Genomic DNA, 15,471 nt, shown 5'->3' on the forward strand with positions numbered 1-15,471 from the left:
GCTGCATATTCAAAAAATAAACATGTAAGTGACTCAAGGTAATTCTCAAGTTGATTTAGAAGGATAAAGAAGTGGGAACAGGCCCGTCTCAGTGGTTCATGCCTGTAATCCCAGCACTCTGGGAGGTGGAGGCGGGAGGGTTGCTTGAGCCCAGGAGTTCAAGACCAGCCTGAACAAGAGTGAGACCCCATCTCTTCGAAAAGTGGAAAAATCAGCCGGGCATGGTGGCAGATGCCTGTAGTCTCAGCTACTTGGGAGGCTGAGGCAGGAGGATCACTCAAGCCCAGGAGTTGGAGGCTGCAGTGAGCTGTGATCCTGCCACTGCACTCTACCCAGGTGACAGAGTGAGACCCTGTCTCAAAAAAAATAAAAAGTGAAAATAACCAAGAAAATGTTGAAAAGGAAGACGTAACAGGGATAACAGATTCAGATACCAAAAGGTACTATAACACCACAATATAAGCTGTGGTGTTATAAAAAAAAACTTTTGGTACTGGCTCATAAGAGATTGAAACATACATTAGGATTTAGCGTGTGATAAAGGTGGCATCTCAAAGCAATGGGGAAAGGATAAATTACTGAGACACATCTACACCCAAACTGCACCCTGGGAAGAACACTTGCAGATGTGACAGACAAAGTCTTGGAGAGTTCTTATAAATCAATAAGAAAGGTATGAACAGGATGACTATTGCCTAAGGAGTAGTGCATATTGCCAGTAAATTTGTGGAAAATGTTCAGTATGACTTGTGACCAAGGAAACAATTGTGCCGCGTTCCCACTGTGGGGTTGTCTGTGACATCGTTGAGCCGCATGCGGAAACGACAAGAGTCCTGGGAAAGGGCGCGTCCACGAGGTGCCGGGGGGTGGGGGGTGGTGGGTCGGGACACCCTCTGAAGAGCCAGGTAGCGGGTGCGGCCACAACCTGGGAGAGCAGGGAGCCAGCAGACAGGTGCTCAGGTGTGTGCACACAGCCGGCACTGAGGAGCATCTGGAGCAACCTTGGAGCCGGCCACGCGTGCTCTGCACGTGCTCACGGGCACCTGTCAGCAGCGGAAGCGGATCCGTCGCTGCTGCGGAGACACGTCCAGCATAGACGAGCGGCTGAGCCAGGTCACGGAATGCTGGGCACACGATGGTCGCACGTGTGCCCTCCACTCACACAGACCGGGAAGAACAGCAGACAGGTTTAACTGACTCTCTAGATGGTAGCCTTGCAGTTTTTAAGAAATATTCCTCTCCTCGAATCCCTTTTTGCCGTTTTTCATATTTTAAGTAATGAGAATTAAAATTACCCTATTAAAAAATATCCTTATCAGTCGGCAGCATTTATTTGTTCTTCATATGCTGTTGTATCCACAGCTAATTCAAAAACACTGGCCGGGCGCGGTGGCTCACGCCTGTAATCCTAGCACTCTGGGAGGCCAAGGCGGGTGGATTGCTCAAGATCGGGAGTTCAAGACCAGCCTGAGCAAGAGCGAGACCCTGTCTCTACTAAAAATAGAAAGAAATTATCTGGACAACTAAAAATATATAGAAAAAATTAGCCAGGCATGGTGGCACATGCCTGTAGTCCCAGCTACTCGGGAGGCTGAGGCAGAAGGATAACTTGAGCCCAGGAGTCTGAGGTTGCAGTGAGCTAGGATGAAGACACGGCACTCTAGCCGGGGCAACAGAGCCAGACTCTGTCTCAAAAAAAAAAAACACTTACTTTTTTTCGTATGGCTGCACAAAACATGTGCATTTTCCTGGCTGTGGGCTGTTTGCTTTTTGCATTTCCATAGGTTCCTGTGCTGGCCTTGATGCAGCCCTGCTGCTGCCCCTCTCCCCTGCCCGCCCGCCCGCCCCGCCTCTCCTGGGGTTTCCACCCTCCCCATCCTGCAGATGAGTCATGCTTTGGGCAGGAGCCCCAGTGGTTTCCAGCACAAAGACCTTTTTAGAAGCTGCTGTGGGAAGAAGCGTCTGGGGGCCTGTTATCCTTGGGTGGGGGGACTGGGTGGAGTTATTATGGGAAACACAGCTGTGGCCACCACCGATGAACCTGCTCTTACAGATGCCCCAAACCCGAAACGAGCCATCGGTTTTATATAACCATCTTCTGAGAAACTCGTTATGTCCTAAGAACCCAGCTGATATTGATGCTTCCTGCAAATGAAGTTTCTTGATAATATTTCCCCATTTTCTACTCAGTAAACTCGCGGTGTTAACAGCGCCCCCTCAGGGCTGCTGTGGGAATTAGCCTCGCAGCGTGGCGGGCCTCAGTGGCACCTCTGCTCTTCAGACCTCTCGGGAGCTTCTTTTATTTTGCAAAGTGCTTTCCTGTCACCGGGTTTGATAATAATTCTGCTTGAACTTACTGTGCAAGGTTCAGATTCCAAACCTAGAGCGATCCGTCTGCTTTTCTGAAGGGCTGGGAGCAAGACTTGTGCTGCCAGGTACTACGGCAGCGACGGTGTCCTGAGCCAGGCCGTGCCCGAGGTGCGGAACGGTAGACCTGACCGTGCTCAGAGGGTCAGTGGAGAGGAGTGTGCTCCTCTGTTGCAAACAGGACCAGCTACGCGATCCCTGGGGCCCAGTGCAGGCATGGAAATGCGGGCGCCCTGTGTTCAAAAGTACTACGAATGTCTAGACCACAGCAGCAGAGCGTTAGAGCAAGCGTGGACCTGAGTGTGGCACCCGGCGAGACCCTGAGCGACGCCGGAATCCCGCACATGCGTAGCGGTGGCTTTGGTCAGAGATTCTTACTGGACGGGGCTTGCAGATACCACCGCTGGAGGGGAGGGTGCAGAGCGACTCAGTCCTGGAGGGCTGGGCTTGCCCTCGTCCCGGGCGCAGGGCAGGCACTGCCACGTGGCGGGAAGCAGGGTCGGAAGTGGAGACCCCCCTGTTCGAGCCCCACCACCGGCCAGCCCCAGGCCCCAGAGACAACCCGTGGCTCTTACCCTGCGGGGCGGCTGTGACCCACTCATGGCACCTGCTCCTTTTCTCTCCTCCACGTGTAGAAATTCATCGAGTTTGAAGATGCCTTGGAACAGGAAAAGAAAGAGCTGCAAATTCAGGTGGAGCACTACGAGTTCCAGACACGCCAGCTGGAGCTGAAGGCCAAGAACTACGCGGATCAGAGTAAGTAGTGCGGAGAGACGGAACCGCGTCCGAGTGTGTGTTGTCCCGAGACGGGCGGGCTGGGAAGGACGTTGAGAGCCTTTGACGAAGAGAGATTAGAGAAAACCCAATGATAGTCTTACTTTGTTTTCACCTAGATTCCGTCGGCCACTGTTCTCTCTCTGCGCTGCTGTGCATTTCTGCCGTCAGCCTCACCTCCCCCGCAGAAATACAAATCAATAAACAAGGCCCCTTTGATCACACGGCACTTACGCTTCACGCTGTAATCTGGCCCCAAATCTCCAGTACATAGTCCTTTAGGTCCTTCTGTGGCCTGTAGAACAGCTTCCTGCTGCCCTGGGCTCACCGCCTGGTGATGCGGAGGAGAGATGGCTGCCTGGGCTGGCACTTCCCAGACAGGCTCATGGCGACCAGGGGGTCTGCAGGAGAGCCCGTCCCCTGCAAGGCCAGGCGGAGAACGGGGCTTTCTGTTATTATTATAGGAACGGTTGTTTCAGTTTCCAAAAGTCTCTGTTTAAACCGCACTGTCGGTGTCATGACGACCTGTGTCACTTGGTTTCCTGTAATTAGACGTTCTGATGACGGAGACCTATTTGCCGCTTTGCCTAGTTGCCTTGGACGGCAGGTGCCAGCACTTCTCAGAACAGTTAGGATCAAGTCGGGGAAAAAAATGTTTCGATATGTTGGGCCTGTCCCCTCCCCAACCAAGACTGCAGGGCCACCGTGCTCACGCTGACCTGCTGACGAGCCTGAGGGTCGGCAGCAACCGCAGGGCCCACGGCTGTGAACGCACATAAGCGCTCCTGCCGAACGGCCCGTTAAACAGGCGCAGATAAACCCTCTCTGTGATTATACAGAACCTTTAACGTTCCCTTTGCTTCGAACACGTTTCGTGTATGAACCTTTTCAGCTCTTTTCTTAGAAGGAAAAAAATACAAACCCAAACTACAGGCTGAAGTTACTCATTTGGTGCACACCAGGGTGGGGCAGTGGAGAGAGGACCAGGCGGCGGCTGCACAGTCCTCTCCAGGGACAGATGCACGGTCGGGCAGCCCCTGCTGGAGCGGAACAGGGGCCGGGTCAGGACACACGTGGGATGGGTCATCTGCTCTCTCCTCTGGTGGCCACGTGTGTGTTGTGTGCCGTGTCTATAAGTCATGCATGTTGTGTGCTGCTGTCTGTGACCACTCAGGCTCCTCATGGGAAGATCAAACTGACTCTGACACCCACGTTGCTCCTCAGAGTGGGGTCTGCACACCAGCGTGTCACCTGGGAGCGTGGTGGATGCAGATGCTCGGGCGGGCAGCGACAGGGTCCGAGGACTCTGCTAGGCCAGCCGCACGCCAGGCCCTGGAGCAGGAGAGCGTGTAGGCGGAGTGGGACGTTGAGCCATGTGATTTGTTAAATCAGTTTAGAATAGACGCCAGGAAGCTGCGGAAGACTGGGGGGCTATGCGCTGAGGGCAGGGCCAGCAGGGGACGGGCCCGTGTCCTTGGGCAGAGCACATGCAGGGGAGACACGGCTGTCGGCCCAAGGGGGCATGGTCGTGACGCGGCAGTTCTGCCATTGCTTCCAGCGTTCTGTTGCCCTTTGACGCGTCTCAGACGCTACTCACTTTGAAGCCTGCCTCTTTCCATGCGCTTCTTGCTCACATCTTAGCTGTCCTTGGCACTGTGAATTTTGCCCACGTGTCCGAAGCTCCCAGCTGACCTGAGCACAGCTCGCTGGTGTGAGTTTCCGCGTCCTGTTCCTCTTCGTGGCAGAGCTGGACACTGTCCGGCAGTGCGGCGCACGCAGGGTGCCACCCAGGCCAGCCGAGCCAGAGTCTGCTTCCCATTGCCCCAGAAGGGTCACCAGGCATCGGGGTTTGGGCCTTGTCCCCCGCGGGTGCGACCCGAGGAGTGTGGGGCCACGAACAGCTGCGTGGCTGACGCGCATCCGTTGTGTTTTCCAGTTTCCCGGCTGGAGGAGCGCGAGTCGGAGATGAAGAAGGAATACAACGCCCTGCACCAGCGGCACACGGAGGTGGGTGCCTCGGAGGGCGGGCCTCGCACCCAGAGGCCGGCGTGGAGAGGGCACAAGGGTGGGCCGCAGCCCCACTCCTGCGACCTGCCGCTGACCTCTGGTTGCTTCTTCTAGTGTTTTCTTTTTCGGGCATTTTGCTGCCAGACAGGAAAGCTGTCGGCCCTGTGCCAGTCGGACCCCCCGACTTGGTCCTTGTTCTGTCAGAACCCCGGCAGGCAGGGGCTGGGGGTGGGGGGCGGGCGAGGCGCAGCGGCAGCGCGTGCCCACGCGGAGGTCGCTTCCCGCAGATGATCCAGACCTACGTGGAGCACATCGAGAGGGCCAAGATGCAGCAGGTCGGCGGCAGCGGCCAGACGGAGAGCAGCCTGCCCGGGAGGAGGTAGGAGGGCCGGTCCCGCTGGCTCGGGGGGCCTGGTGGGCGTGCGCTGGGCGGGAGTGTGGGGAAGCGCGTGTGGCCCCAGCGCAGTCACCCTCAGGGAGACTCTCACTGTCGATCCTCGTTGTTCGTGGACCCACGTTTGTGAGCTGGCCGACTGGCCGAAAGGCATTTGTAACCTCAGAGCCAGCGCAGGGCTCTCCGCAGTCACGGCTGACGCGCACAGGGCGGGGCGAGGTTTGAGGCGGGACGAGGCGACGCCTGGCCTGTCCTGAGCCTCGTCCCGGATGCCGGGGCGGAGAGTTGCGGGGGAAGCCGGGACTCAGGACCGTTAAATGGGCTTGAAGCCCTACCGGGGCACCCGTCTGCTGGGTGGCCTTGGGCCAGGCACCCGTACTTCAGACCTCGCTTCCTCTTTTGAAAAATAAAGAAAATAGAGTGGACCAGGGTGAGATGTTTTTAGGATTTAAGATTACAATCGATGGGAAATACGTACCTGGACGTGTACATACCTCCTGTAAGGGCAGCGCTTTAGTGTTCACTGATGCAGGGTTTGAGGTGACTTTCTAGAACATGCTACCTCGACCGGCCAGCTGTGTGTGCAGGGCCGGGCGAGGCCTGCGGATTTCCGGGCCCTTGCTCAGCCCGAGTTCAGGGCTCGGTGCTGGTGCCGCTCGGGTGGCAGGAGAAGCCTGTGAGGTCGGGTTCCCTCTGCACTCTGTGCCCTCGGAGTGGAGACGACGCTGGACCACGGGCCCCGGGAGCGGAACGGCAAAGGGCTCGTCCAGGGTGTCAGCAGCCCGAGGGCGCTGGCCGGAGGGAACCCGAGGAGGCAGCGTCCTGGGCCGAGGACTGACGTTCCCAGTCTCCGTCCCATCCGCAGCCCACGGAGCTGGGCCACGCCGCTGAGTCGTGGCACCTGGTTCCTGCCGGGGAGAGCCTCCGGTGACGCCACACGCGGTTTCCCTCATGCCTGCCTGGTCTGTGGCTGTGTCTGCAAACGAGAAGGTTCAGGATGTTCAACTCGGGGCCACATCAGTCCCTTTCTGGGAAACCGTGGGCAGCGCGGCAGATTCGGTGCTTCAGTCTTCCGAAAACCGCACGCGCAGGGTGAGGAAGGCCCGGCAGCCTGGGGGCAAGGAGCTGGCAGCTCCGACATGGCCTCTGCCCGTAGCCGCACATGGAGTCGACAGCCGCGACGGCCGCCGCGCAGCGCGTGCCAGTCCCCGGAGCACGGTGAGAACTGAGCGAGGAGCCTGGTAAACCGTCGAAGTCTCCGCAGCCACTTGCTGACGTGCACCGAGCAGGGCACTCAGAAGTCAGCACGAGGATCTCCAAGTGACGAATAAGATCTAACCTGGAGTTGGGGTCGTGCCGTTGTTTCTGTGGGGCCCGAACGGAGCAATCTGAGTCGGGCCAGGGCAGCGGCATGGCCGGCGCCTGAGAGCTGCAGCACCCGCCAGCCCGCGTGCAGGAGCCCGGGACAGCGAGCACCTGGGAGACGTGATGTCTGCATCGGGACTGCAGGCCGAGAGCGCCTGTCCTGGGTCGCGGTGGTCAGGACCCCAGGCCCCACGGACACTCCGTAAACAGACGCCCTCGGAACCTCCAGGCCATGTGGGCTCAGCCAGCCCCTGAAGGTTCTGGCCGTCACCGTGGGCCAGGCCAGGCCCGCAGACCCCCGCGGGGGCTCCATCGTGAGGCGAGGCAGGGCCTGAGCAGGGTCCGCGGCGAGCACAGCCCAGCACCTCGGTTTCGTCCAGTCCTGAGCGTCAGACGGGCCTGTGGGACGCAGCTCCCCGCTCAGGGCAGCCCCCACCCCCGTGCTGGTGCCACCTCTCCTCATCAGGACTCTGGGCCACGCACGGGCTCGCGGGGTCCCCCTGCAACTACGCGGCCACTCCTGAAGCCTCCATGGTCAGAACCCCCAGCCTGTTGTGCAAGGGATGGGTCTGTGGGGTCTTCTGTCCGTGTTGCTGCCTGGCCTCAGGCACTCACCTCCCCTGCACACATGGGACCTCGGGGCCACCAGCAAGAGTGACGTGGCTGCAGTGGCCGCCCAGCGGGGGCTGCCCCCAGGAGTGCATGAGACGGGACCCCCAGCCTGTCCAGGAGAGGAAAGGGCTTTGTCCAGACCGGCACCGAAGCCTTGGTCGCTGCAGGCTAATCCTCCAGATCGCTGCGAGCCCGGGTGGGGCAGCTGGGTCACTTGGGTCCCTAGGCCCCAGTAGCTCTGTCAACAGACTTTCCCGAGCCACAGTCGCCACGGCGTGTCAGAACCACAGCAGGGCTGGCAGCCACCGTCTTCCTGCGCGCGGTGGCTTGGCTGTGGCCAGAACGTGCACTGGGCCTCGTCACCTGCCCCGGACCCGGCGCCTGTTACTGCAGCTGCAGTCGCCGCCGCGGGCCGTGCCTTCCCGGCTGGAACGAGATGAGCGGGGCGCACGTGCCTGCCTGCCGCCTGCGCCAGACGGGGCAGCCACCGCGCTCGCCTCCGAAGGGAAGAGCTGGTTGAAACGCGGGAGGCGCAGCCCTTTCGTTGTCCCGAGTTCAGACTGCGTAGGGCGCGGGGGGCGCCGGCTCCTTCACGATCTGCACTGCGGCCGTGGGCAGCAGCGGGAAGGAGCCTCCCTGCCATCCTGGCCAGAGCCAGCTCGCTCTGCCTGCCACAGCCTCTCATCGCTGGGGGACAGATATTTAAGCCTGTCCCATTCACTTAGCCCAGAGCCCCGTCTCCCGGGAGGGCCTTGAGGGTGTGCTCAGCGCCGAGCGGCCGACGCTCCCGCACCCGGACAGGCGTTGCCTTCACTCCCGGCCTGGCTGAGTCTGTGTCTCTGTGTAGACCGGTTAGCGTGGGGCCATCGCTCCGCAGAGTTCATGTGGGCAGGAGCACGTGTGTGTCTCTGTGTGGCCGTGTGTGTGTTGTCACCTGCATGCCGTGTGCACACGTGTGCTGGGCGCTGAGGGGACATTTGCCCGCCACCCTGCACTAGGGATGTATGTCACTTGCCGACCTGCCCCACAGCCCGCGTCAAAGGCCTCTTGTCGAAGCCCAGAACGTTTGTGTCACGTGTCGCTGTAGACATCTGCGTGTAACCTCTGTCCATTTGCATAGGGGCACAGGCTGGGCCCAGGTGTCTTGCCACCGTCACACACGTCAGCGTGAGTGTGCACGCGTGTCCTACTGTGCCCTCTAATGGCTGTCTTCCTGTCTTGCCCTCGTGCTGTCGCTGCTGCGTGCTGGCCATTGTGTCTGTCGCTGCCCTGCAGTCCTCGCCAGTCGTGGAGGAAAAGGTAAAGCCACACGGTGCCTGGGCGTCGGTGGGCATCGCCGCGGGCGTGGGTCGTCCCAGGGTGAAAGCGGGCTGGCGGATCGCTTCAATCATGAGCACACGGTGGTTCCTTAGCCCAAGCAAGGCAGGATATTCTGTGCAGCTGATGCCGCAGATCAGCAGTGTGTGCCATCGGCGCTTACGGGGGCGGCACCAGGGAGGTGGCAGACTGGGCGGAAGGTCCTGGCTCAGCCAGAGTGGGGCAGCAGCGCAGGCCCTCCCTGCTCTGTCCAGGCCCGGCTGGTTCTCCGCTCACGCAGCTCGCGCCTGTCCCGGTCACAGACGGGAAATCATGGCGCAACCCAGGCGTGAGGCGCAGAGGCCCTCCGCCCACACCGGCCACACCTGGACTCACGCCCAGCGCGTGGCCTCTTAGGAGCTCTGCACCCAGAGCGGGTGGCGTGACTGTGCCCCACCCGGGGAGTGTGACCCCTGCGGGCAGCGTGGTGGTGACCCGCATGGGTGGCATGACCCCCCCCCCAGGGCAAGGGTCTCTGAAGGGGAGGGGCGCGCGTGTCCCCCGCGAAAGTAGCGAGGACGGACTGAGAGGACCAGCTTCTCCAGCTCGCACGGCCGGGCAGTCGTCTGCCTGGGTGCTCACAGGGCTGGAGACCAGCCACGCGGGATTCTGCGGGGAGGCGCGAGGGGAAGGCGACGTTTCTGCCTACGAGTAGATTTCCGGCGGAGGCAGCGGCCTGGCTGAGTGCGGTGCAGTGTCCGGCGCCGGGCTGTGGAAGCAGGGGCGGGGCGGGGCAGGGGGTCTGTGAGAGCGCTCCCTCGCCCCGCTGTGCTCCCTGCTGTCCCACCAAAGCGTCTGGTGACAGCCAAGACTGCACCAGCCTGTGTCCAGGGACCCACTGTGTGCTCTCACTGGGGTTGTGCGTGCAAGTGCCGGGCGGGGGCAGACCCAGGAGAGGCGTCGCCACACCTGGGAGCCCCAAGCAGACAGGGCGGCCGAGGCCCCCACAGGGGCCGTGCTCACCGTGCCGGGTGGCCGGCGGCCTTGGTCAGAGAGCAGCTGGAGCGAGGGCTGAGCCGTGGGGCGGCTGAGCGTGTCGGTAGATACGCAGCTTCCCGACACCGCCATCCTTCCTCAGGATCCGAGTTTATTCAGCTGTTCAAAGTGGCAGCTGAGACGTGTCTCAGGGTGGCCACCTCCTCTGCGCACGTGAGGTCACCCGCAGGAAACCACCCTCTGGGTGGCCTCGGCCCGCGCATCCTCACAGCCCCCACGGAGCACACTGCTCCTCTGGCTCTGTCCCCGCCACGGACCAGCCGCTGAGACGGCACTGCCAGGTCCCGGCGGGCCCAGGGACCCTCACCCTGCAGGTGACAGCACCGTCCTGAGCAGGACAGACCAGCCGGCCAGTCCCCAGAACTGCTCGTGCCCCAGAAGCACGGTTCCTAAAGCCGCCCATGCAGCCGTGTGCACTAGAGTCAGTGGCCACCGTGCTCCCTCCCCCCTTCGTCATCCTCATCCCCAAGGAACACCCTCCCACAGTGCCTGGGGCTGGCGTCGCAGCTCAGGCTGTGGCAGGAGCCCGCTCACTCTTGGCTAACCAGCGCCAGGCAGTGGGCTCCAGCGAGATCTGCCCCCCAACTCGGGGAGGTCAGGGAGCCCACCTGGCCTCTGTCGTCTGGGCCCACCCGATTCAAAGCCTCCGACAGAGGAGGACGTGGAGTGAGGACTCGGCCTCTGTCCCCCATATTCGCAGCCCACAGAAGGCCTTACCCGGGGGCCGAGCTCTTCCAACCTGTCTCCCGGACACTCCCCTTCCCAGCTGGGCCGTCAGCGTCAGCGGGTCTGTCCTCGGTGTCAGCACCGCGACAGCTGGGAAGGACGAGAAGTGCCTCTTGGGCACCAGCAGACGCGGGCACGCTCTTTACTCTGGACCCGTCTTGTTCAAACATTTTGCGATGCAAAGGCCTCGTGGAGAAACAGAAAAGGACTGGGGGCAGGAGGGGGACGAGGGACGAGACCTGGGGAGGGTCGATTCCCTCCTGGCCCCTGCAGTCAGAGCGGGGCTGACGGGAGCCTCGCCGGAGGCAGGGCTGGGCGCGGCGTGAGAAAGACCAGCGTCGGGAAAGTCGCTGCGCAGACACCTGGTTGCGGCCGGGAGCCCGCAGCCCCGTCGCTGGCCTGCCGCGCCATCTCCCAGCAACGCGCGGCCTGTTTAGACCTCAGCTGATACAAGCAGTGACTGGAGCATGACGGGAGGGTGGCGCTACGTGGGAGCGTGGATGAGCAGGGACTCGCGCGTGTGGGCGTCCGCGCGCAGGGGGGCTCAGCTCTCTTTCACAGCCGCGTCTAACAGCTGCTCCCTCTCCTCCCCTCCCACTGCAGCAGGAAGGAGCGCCCCACCTCCCTCAACGTCTTCCCCCTGGCGGACGGCATGGTACGTGCACAGATGGGGGGCAAGCTCGTGCCTGCGGGGGACCACTGGCACCTGAGCGACCTCGGCCAGCTGCAGTCCAGCTCCAGCTACCAGGTTTTGTAGCCGTGCTGCGGAGTGAGGGTCTCCTCCCGTCGCTGGCGCCCGCGTCCACTCAGGCAGAAGCCCCTTTGCAGACACCCCTCCACCCTCTCCCTGGGCGGAAACAGAGAAACCAAACTGGGAGGTCAGGAGGCTGCGGCTACGGAGCAGGCCCTGCTTTGGCACCTCCTACCAGGCAGACCTCTCTGCTGCTTGGATAGGCCACTCTGTAGCCCCCAGTGGGGTCCAGCGTCTATCAGGGCTGAGCTTAGTGACCATCCGCCAAGCCACACCCCAAAATACCAGCCTCACCTCAGAGCGGCCCCAGACAAAATGCATTCACAAATCCTGAGAGGACAAGTGTCTAGAGTCAGGTTTGCACTTCAGCCAGGAGACAGCCCAAGGCAAGGAGGTAGCGGCTCCTCCCCGCTTGTCCCTGGTCCCATCTCGGTCTCTGAGTGTGAGAAGACAGGCGCCCCCCAGGATATGCACAGCCGCCCAGGGAGCACACCCGGAATGTGGGGTCCCCGGGAAGCCAGGTCACTTGTCAGGACCCAGGTCCCTTGCCGCTGGTTTTGACCTGTGAGCTCACACTGGCCAAGGTGGGCGGTTTCGGGCGCACTGCCAGGTAAGGGTCGCTGCCCTGCGGGGTGGAGTCCCGCGGAGCCCGGCGGAGGACGGCCACGAGGCAAAGCGCCGGGCCTCTGGGCTTGATTGGGCTGGTGGGTGTGGGGTCCGGGGCTTGGGGCTTCTCTGGAAGCTTCCTTCCTGCTGCAGCTCTTTGCCGACTGTCCTTCCTCCTCTAAGTGTCCAGCCTGCCTGCAGCAGCTCTGTCAGAAAGGGCGCCCCCTCTGCGCTTGTGCGGGGGGTCACAGGTCTCGGCGGCTCTCGGGGCGCTCACCCCCGTTCTGGACGGTCCTGCCCTGTGCGCCGGGAGGAGGCGGGAGGCCTGTGCGGCCCTGTGGGCCTGGCCCGGCCAGTCTCAAGGCTCAGACGCGGGGCTGTGGCTGGGAGCACACGAGCCTCAGGGACCCTCTCGGACCCCTGCGGCCCGGACGCTCCCCGCGCGCACGCCTGGACGCTGTTCTTTCAGGACTCTTTTCTTCACCTCCTGCCTTGTCTGGGATAGTCTTTCTCTTCGTAAATTGTATTGTTTTGTCTTAGTTCACAGGTGTATTTTATTTGATTTTTCTTTTTTTAAAATAATTGCATTTAAGTTCTTTTTATTTTATGCTCTAGGTTTTAAAGTTTTTCTAATTTCTTAATTTTTTGTTGTTTTTTTGTTTTGTTTTGTTTTTTGTTTTTATGTACTGTATTTTCAGTGTTTTAACCAAACAGTTGTGGCTACTCATGGTGAGGAATGACCGCTAAGAGTTTGGGTTCTTTGCAATGCATTTGGAGGTCACTGCTACACGTTGATGTTTAGGAGGTTGAGAGGTTTGCCTTTAGGTAAGTTGTGGCCAGGGGGAGTGTCCCGTGGGTAAGTGGTGGCCCCGCAGGGTGACAGACAGCTAGGGGGACCTGGGGGCTGCGGTCAGACCACAGACCTGCCCCCGTCACGAGGGTCGTGAATTGGCTGGCACAGGCCGTGAGGGCGGTGGGCCGGCAGCGTGAGTCTGGGCCACACACCTGCTCCATGCCCGGCCTGCGTGCGGCTCCTGTCTCCCTCTGCTGGGTGGCGGCAGAGGGTCCCTCCCATTGGAGCACCCGGGTGCCTCTGATGCGTGGCGCAGGCGAGGTTCTTTGAGAACTTCATCACAAGGACTCTAAGTGCAAGTGACGCTCACTTCTGGCTTTGGTGGTGGTAAGAAGAGGGTAGCTTTTTTCTCTTCTCAAATGAGCATAAGCCGTAGAGCCGGAATCCAAGTCCAAGATGTTCACGCAGAGCCACTTCCAGGGAGGCGGATACGTGTGGTGTGAGGGCTGTCACCTTGGTGTAGGTGACATGCGGGGCTGGGGCGTGCTTGGCTGTGGGTGTCCCAGGTGCCACAGGGTGTCGAACCGAGTCTCGGGCCTCCATCCCTCGCTGCCGACAGCACCCCTTCTCCAGCTGCGACAACCGGAAATGTCTCTGGACTTTGCCAAGCGTCCCCTGGGAACAGAAGCACCCCCAGCTGGGAACTGCTGCTGTAGAGGAAGATGTGTCATTTCGAGATTCTTGTAGAGAAATGTAGGAGCCTGGTAGATGAAGCTAGAAGTCTGGCCTTTGAACAAGTAGCCGTGCCCAGCCTGGTGGGGACCCGAAGGGTCAGCGAACCTCAGATCTCAGAGCTGCTGTGGCTTCCGGGAGCCCCGTCCGCCCTGCTCAGTAAGGCGTGTAGGTCGGTCCAGTGTCCCCCCGCTGGGGAGAGGGCTGGACGCCCCTCTCTTGTCAGCGGCCGGGCAGGTGCTGTCCAGGAGGGCCAGGCGCCTGCTCAGGGCCGTTTGGGAGTTGTCAGGATTGGGTGACAGAAGAGTTGTTGAGTGGGCAGCCGTGTTTCTTGAGATTGTCCAACACTTTCATCAGGAAAGACCATAGGAAAAGGATGTGTCTGTTCGTGTCTTATGTTGTCCAAATGGGACTCGTCCTCCCTGAGCTCTGCACAGTGGCCAGTGAGGTTTATCCGAGGCACGATTATTGCTGACAGGACTTTTCCCCATACTCTGCCATGACAACTTGCGATATGATCAGCACTGGCAATTTTTGACAGTCTCTATGAAGACAGAATTAAAAGAAATTTTTTTAAAGAGTTCCTGGCCGGGCGTGGTGGCTCGTGCCTGTAATCCCAGCACTCTAGGAGGCCAAGGCAGGAGGATCGCTTGAGCTCAGGAGTTCGAGACCAGCCTGGGCAAGATCAAGAACAAGACCCCATCTCTACTAAAAATAGAAAATTAGCCAAGTGTGGTGGCCAAGGTAGTACCAACTTCTTGGGAAGCTGAGGCAGGAGGATCCCTTGAGCCCTAGGAGTTTGAGGCTGCTGTGAGCTAGGCTGACGCCACGGCACTCTACCCAGGGTGACAGAGCAAGACTCTGTCTCAAAAAAAAAAAGTGTTCATCCCCAGTGATATTATTAAGGTAAACAGGTGATTGCAGTTTTTAATAATCTGGGCTTCCCACCCGCCCGGGAATATTTGGCGCCAGTCCATTCTATGAAAGTGGAATTTCAGTTTGTCACACTGGCCTTGGCGTCCGGGGCTGAATGCTGGTCCAGGTGATCCGTGGGGTCGCACACTGCACGGTCCCTCCCCAGCCCCTGACTTGAGCCGGGGCTGAGCAGGGGTCTCCTGGCAGCGACAACAGGGCGGGTGGGACCACACAGCGATAACGTGATCAGACAGGGGCTGCAGACTGGTCGGCCTCTTCCCTGGGTCCCCGTTTAGAGCTCTTTACCCTGCCCTGGGCTGCGGCTTGTTTTTGACCCATCACCAGCTGCAAAGGGTTGCCTGCCGCGTCCTCCGGGTAGCGTCACGCCCATCCCGCGAGGCTTTGGTGGACTGTGCTGTGGGGGCGTGTGCCCAAAGCCCGTCCCAAACCCTCCAAGTAAGGTGCCCTGCTTCTGGGGAGCCGGAGGTGGCAGCTGGAGGCAGTGACCAGGTGCGAGAACTGCTCGGGAGAGACTGGCATGGAGAGAACCAGCGGGGGCAGCAGGGGGACTCCGGCCCTGCAGAGCAGGCGGGTGCCGCTGACTGCGGCGGAGCGGCCAGCGGTGGAGGGCCGGGGCCTCGGGCGGCCACGCAGGTGCTGCGGGCGTGGCAACCCCGTGACTTGTTCTCCCTGCCCCCTGTGTTTGGCCCTAGTGTCCGCAGGATGAGATGTCCGAGTCGGGCCAGTCCTCGGCAGCCGCCACGCCCAGCACCACGGGCACCAAGTCCAACACGCCCACGTCCTCCGTGCCCTCAGCCGCGGTCACGCCCCTCAACGAGAGCACGCAGCCCCTGGGCGGCTACGGGGGCAGCAGCAAGAACGGCAAGCGCGCCCGGGAGAAGCGCAACAGCCGCAACATGGAGGTCCAGGTCGCCCAGGAGATGCGCAACGTCAGCATAGGTGCGCAGCCCCGGCGTCCCCACGCTCTGACCCGTCTGGCCCACAGCCGGGGAGGTTTCTCTTGCCTGTTCAGGCTTTAGCTTGGGCGGAAGCAGTGGCGTCCTCGGGCCACCGTCA

The 15,471-nt window shown here is 60.7% G+C and overlaps 1 protein-coding gene across 1 annotated transcript in view; it reads left to right on the forward strand.

Annotated features, from left to right (window-relative positions):
• Positions 1-15,471, forward strand: part of MAPK8IP3 (mitogen-activated protein kinase 8 interacting protein 3) — a 45,925-nt gene that overhangs the window by 11,535 nt on the left and 18,919 nt on the right. Inside the window, exons 2-6 of the mRNA XM_012647689.1 lie at positions 3,003-3,123; positions 5,078-5,148; positions 5,436-5,527; positions 11,201-11,345; positions 15,108-15,354. Of these exons, the coding sequence (XP_012503143.1) occupies positions 3,003-3,123; positions 5,078-5,148; positions 5,436-5,527; positions 11,201-11,345; positions 15,108-15,354 (676 nt within the window). The remainder of the gene's footprint in view (positions 1-3,002; positions 3,124-5,077; positions 5,149-5,435; positions 5,528-11,200; positions 11,346-15,107; positions 15,355-15,471) is intronic.

The sequence above is a fragment of the Propithecus coquereli genome, unplaced genomic scaffold, assembly GCF_000956105.1.
Source record: "Propithecus coquereli isolate 6110/MARCELLA unplaced genomic scaffold, Pcoq_1.0 Scaffold27, whole genome shotgun sequence".
NCBI lineage: Eukaryota > Metazoa > Chordata > Mammalia > Primates > Indriidae > Propithecus > Propithecus coquereli.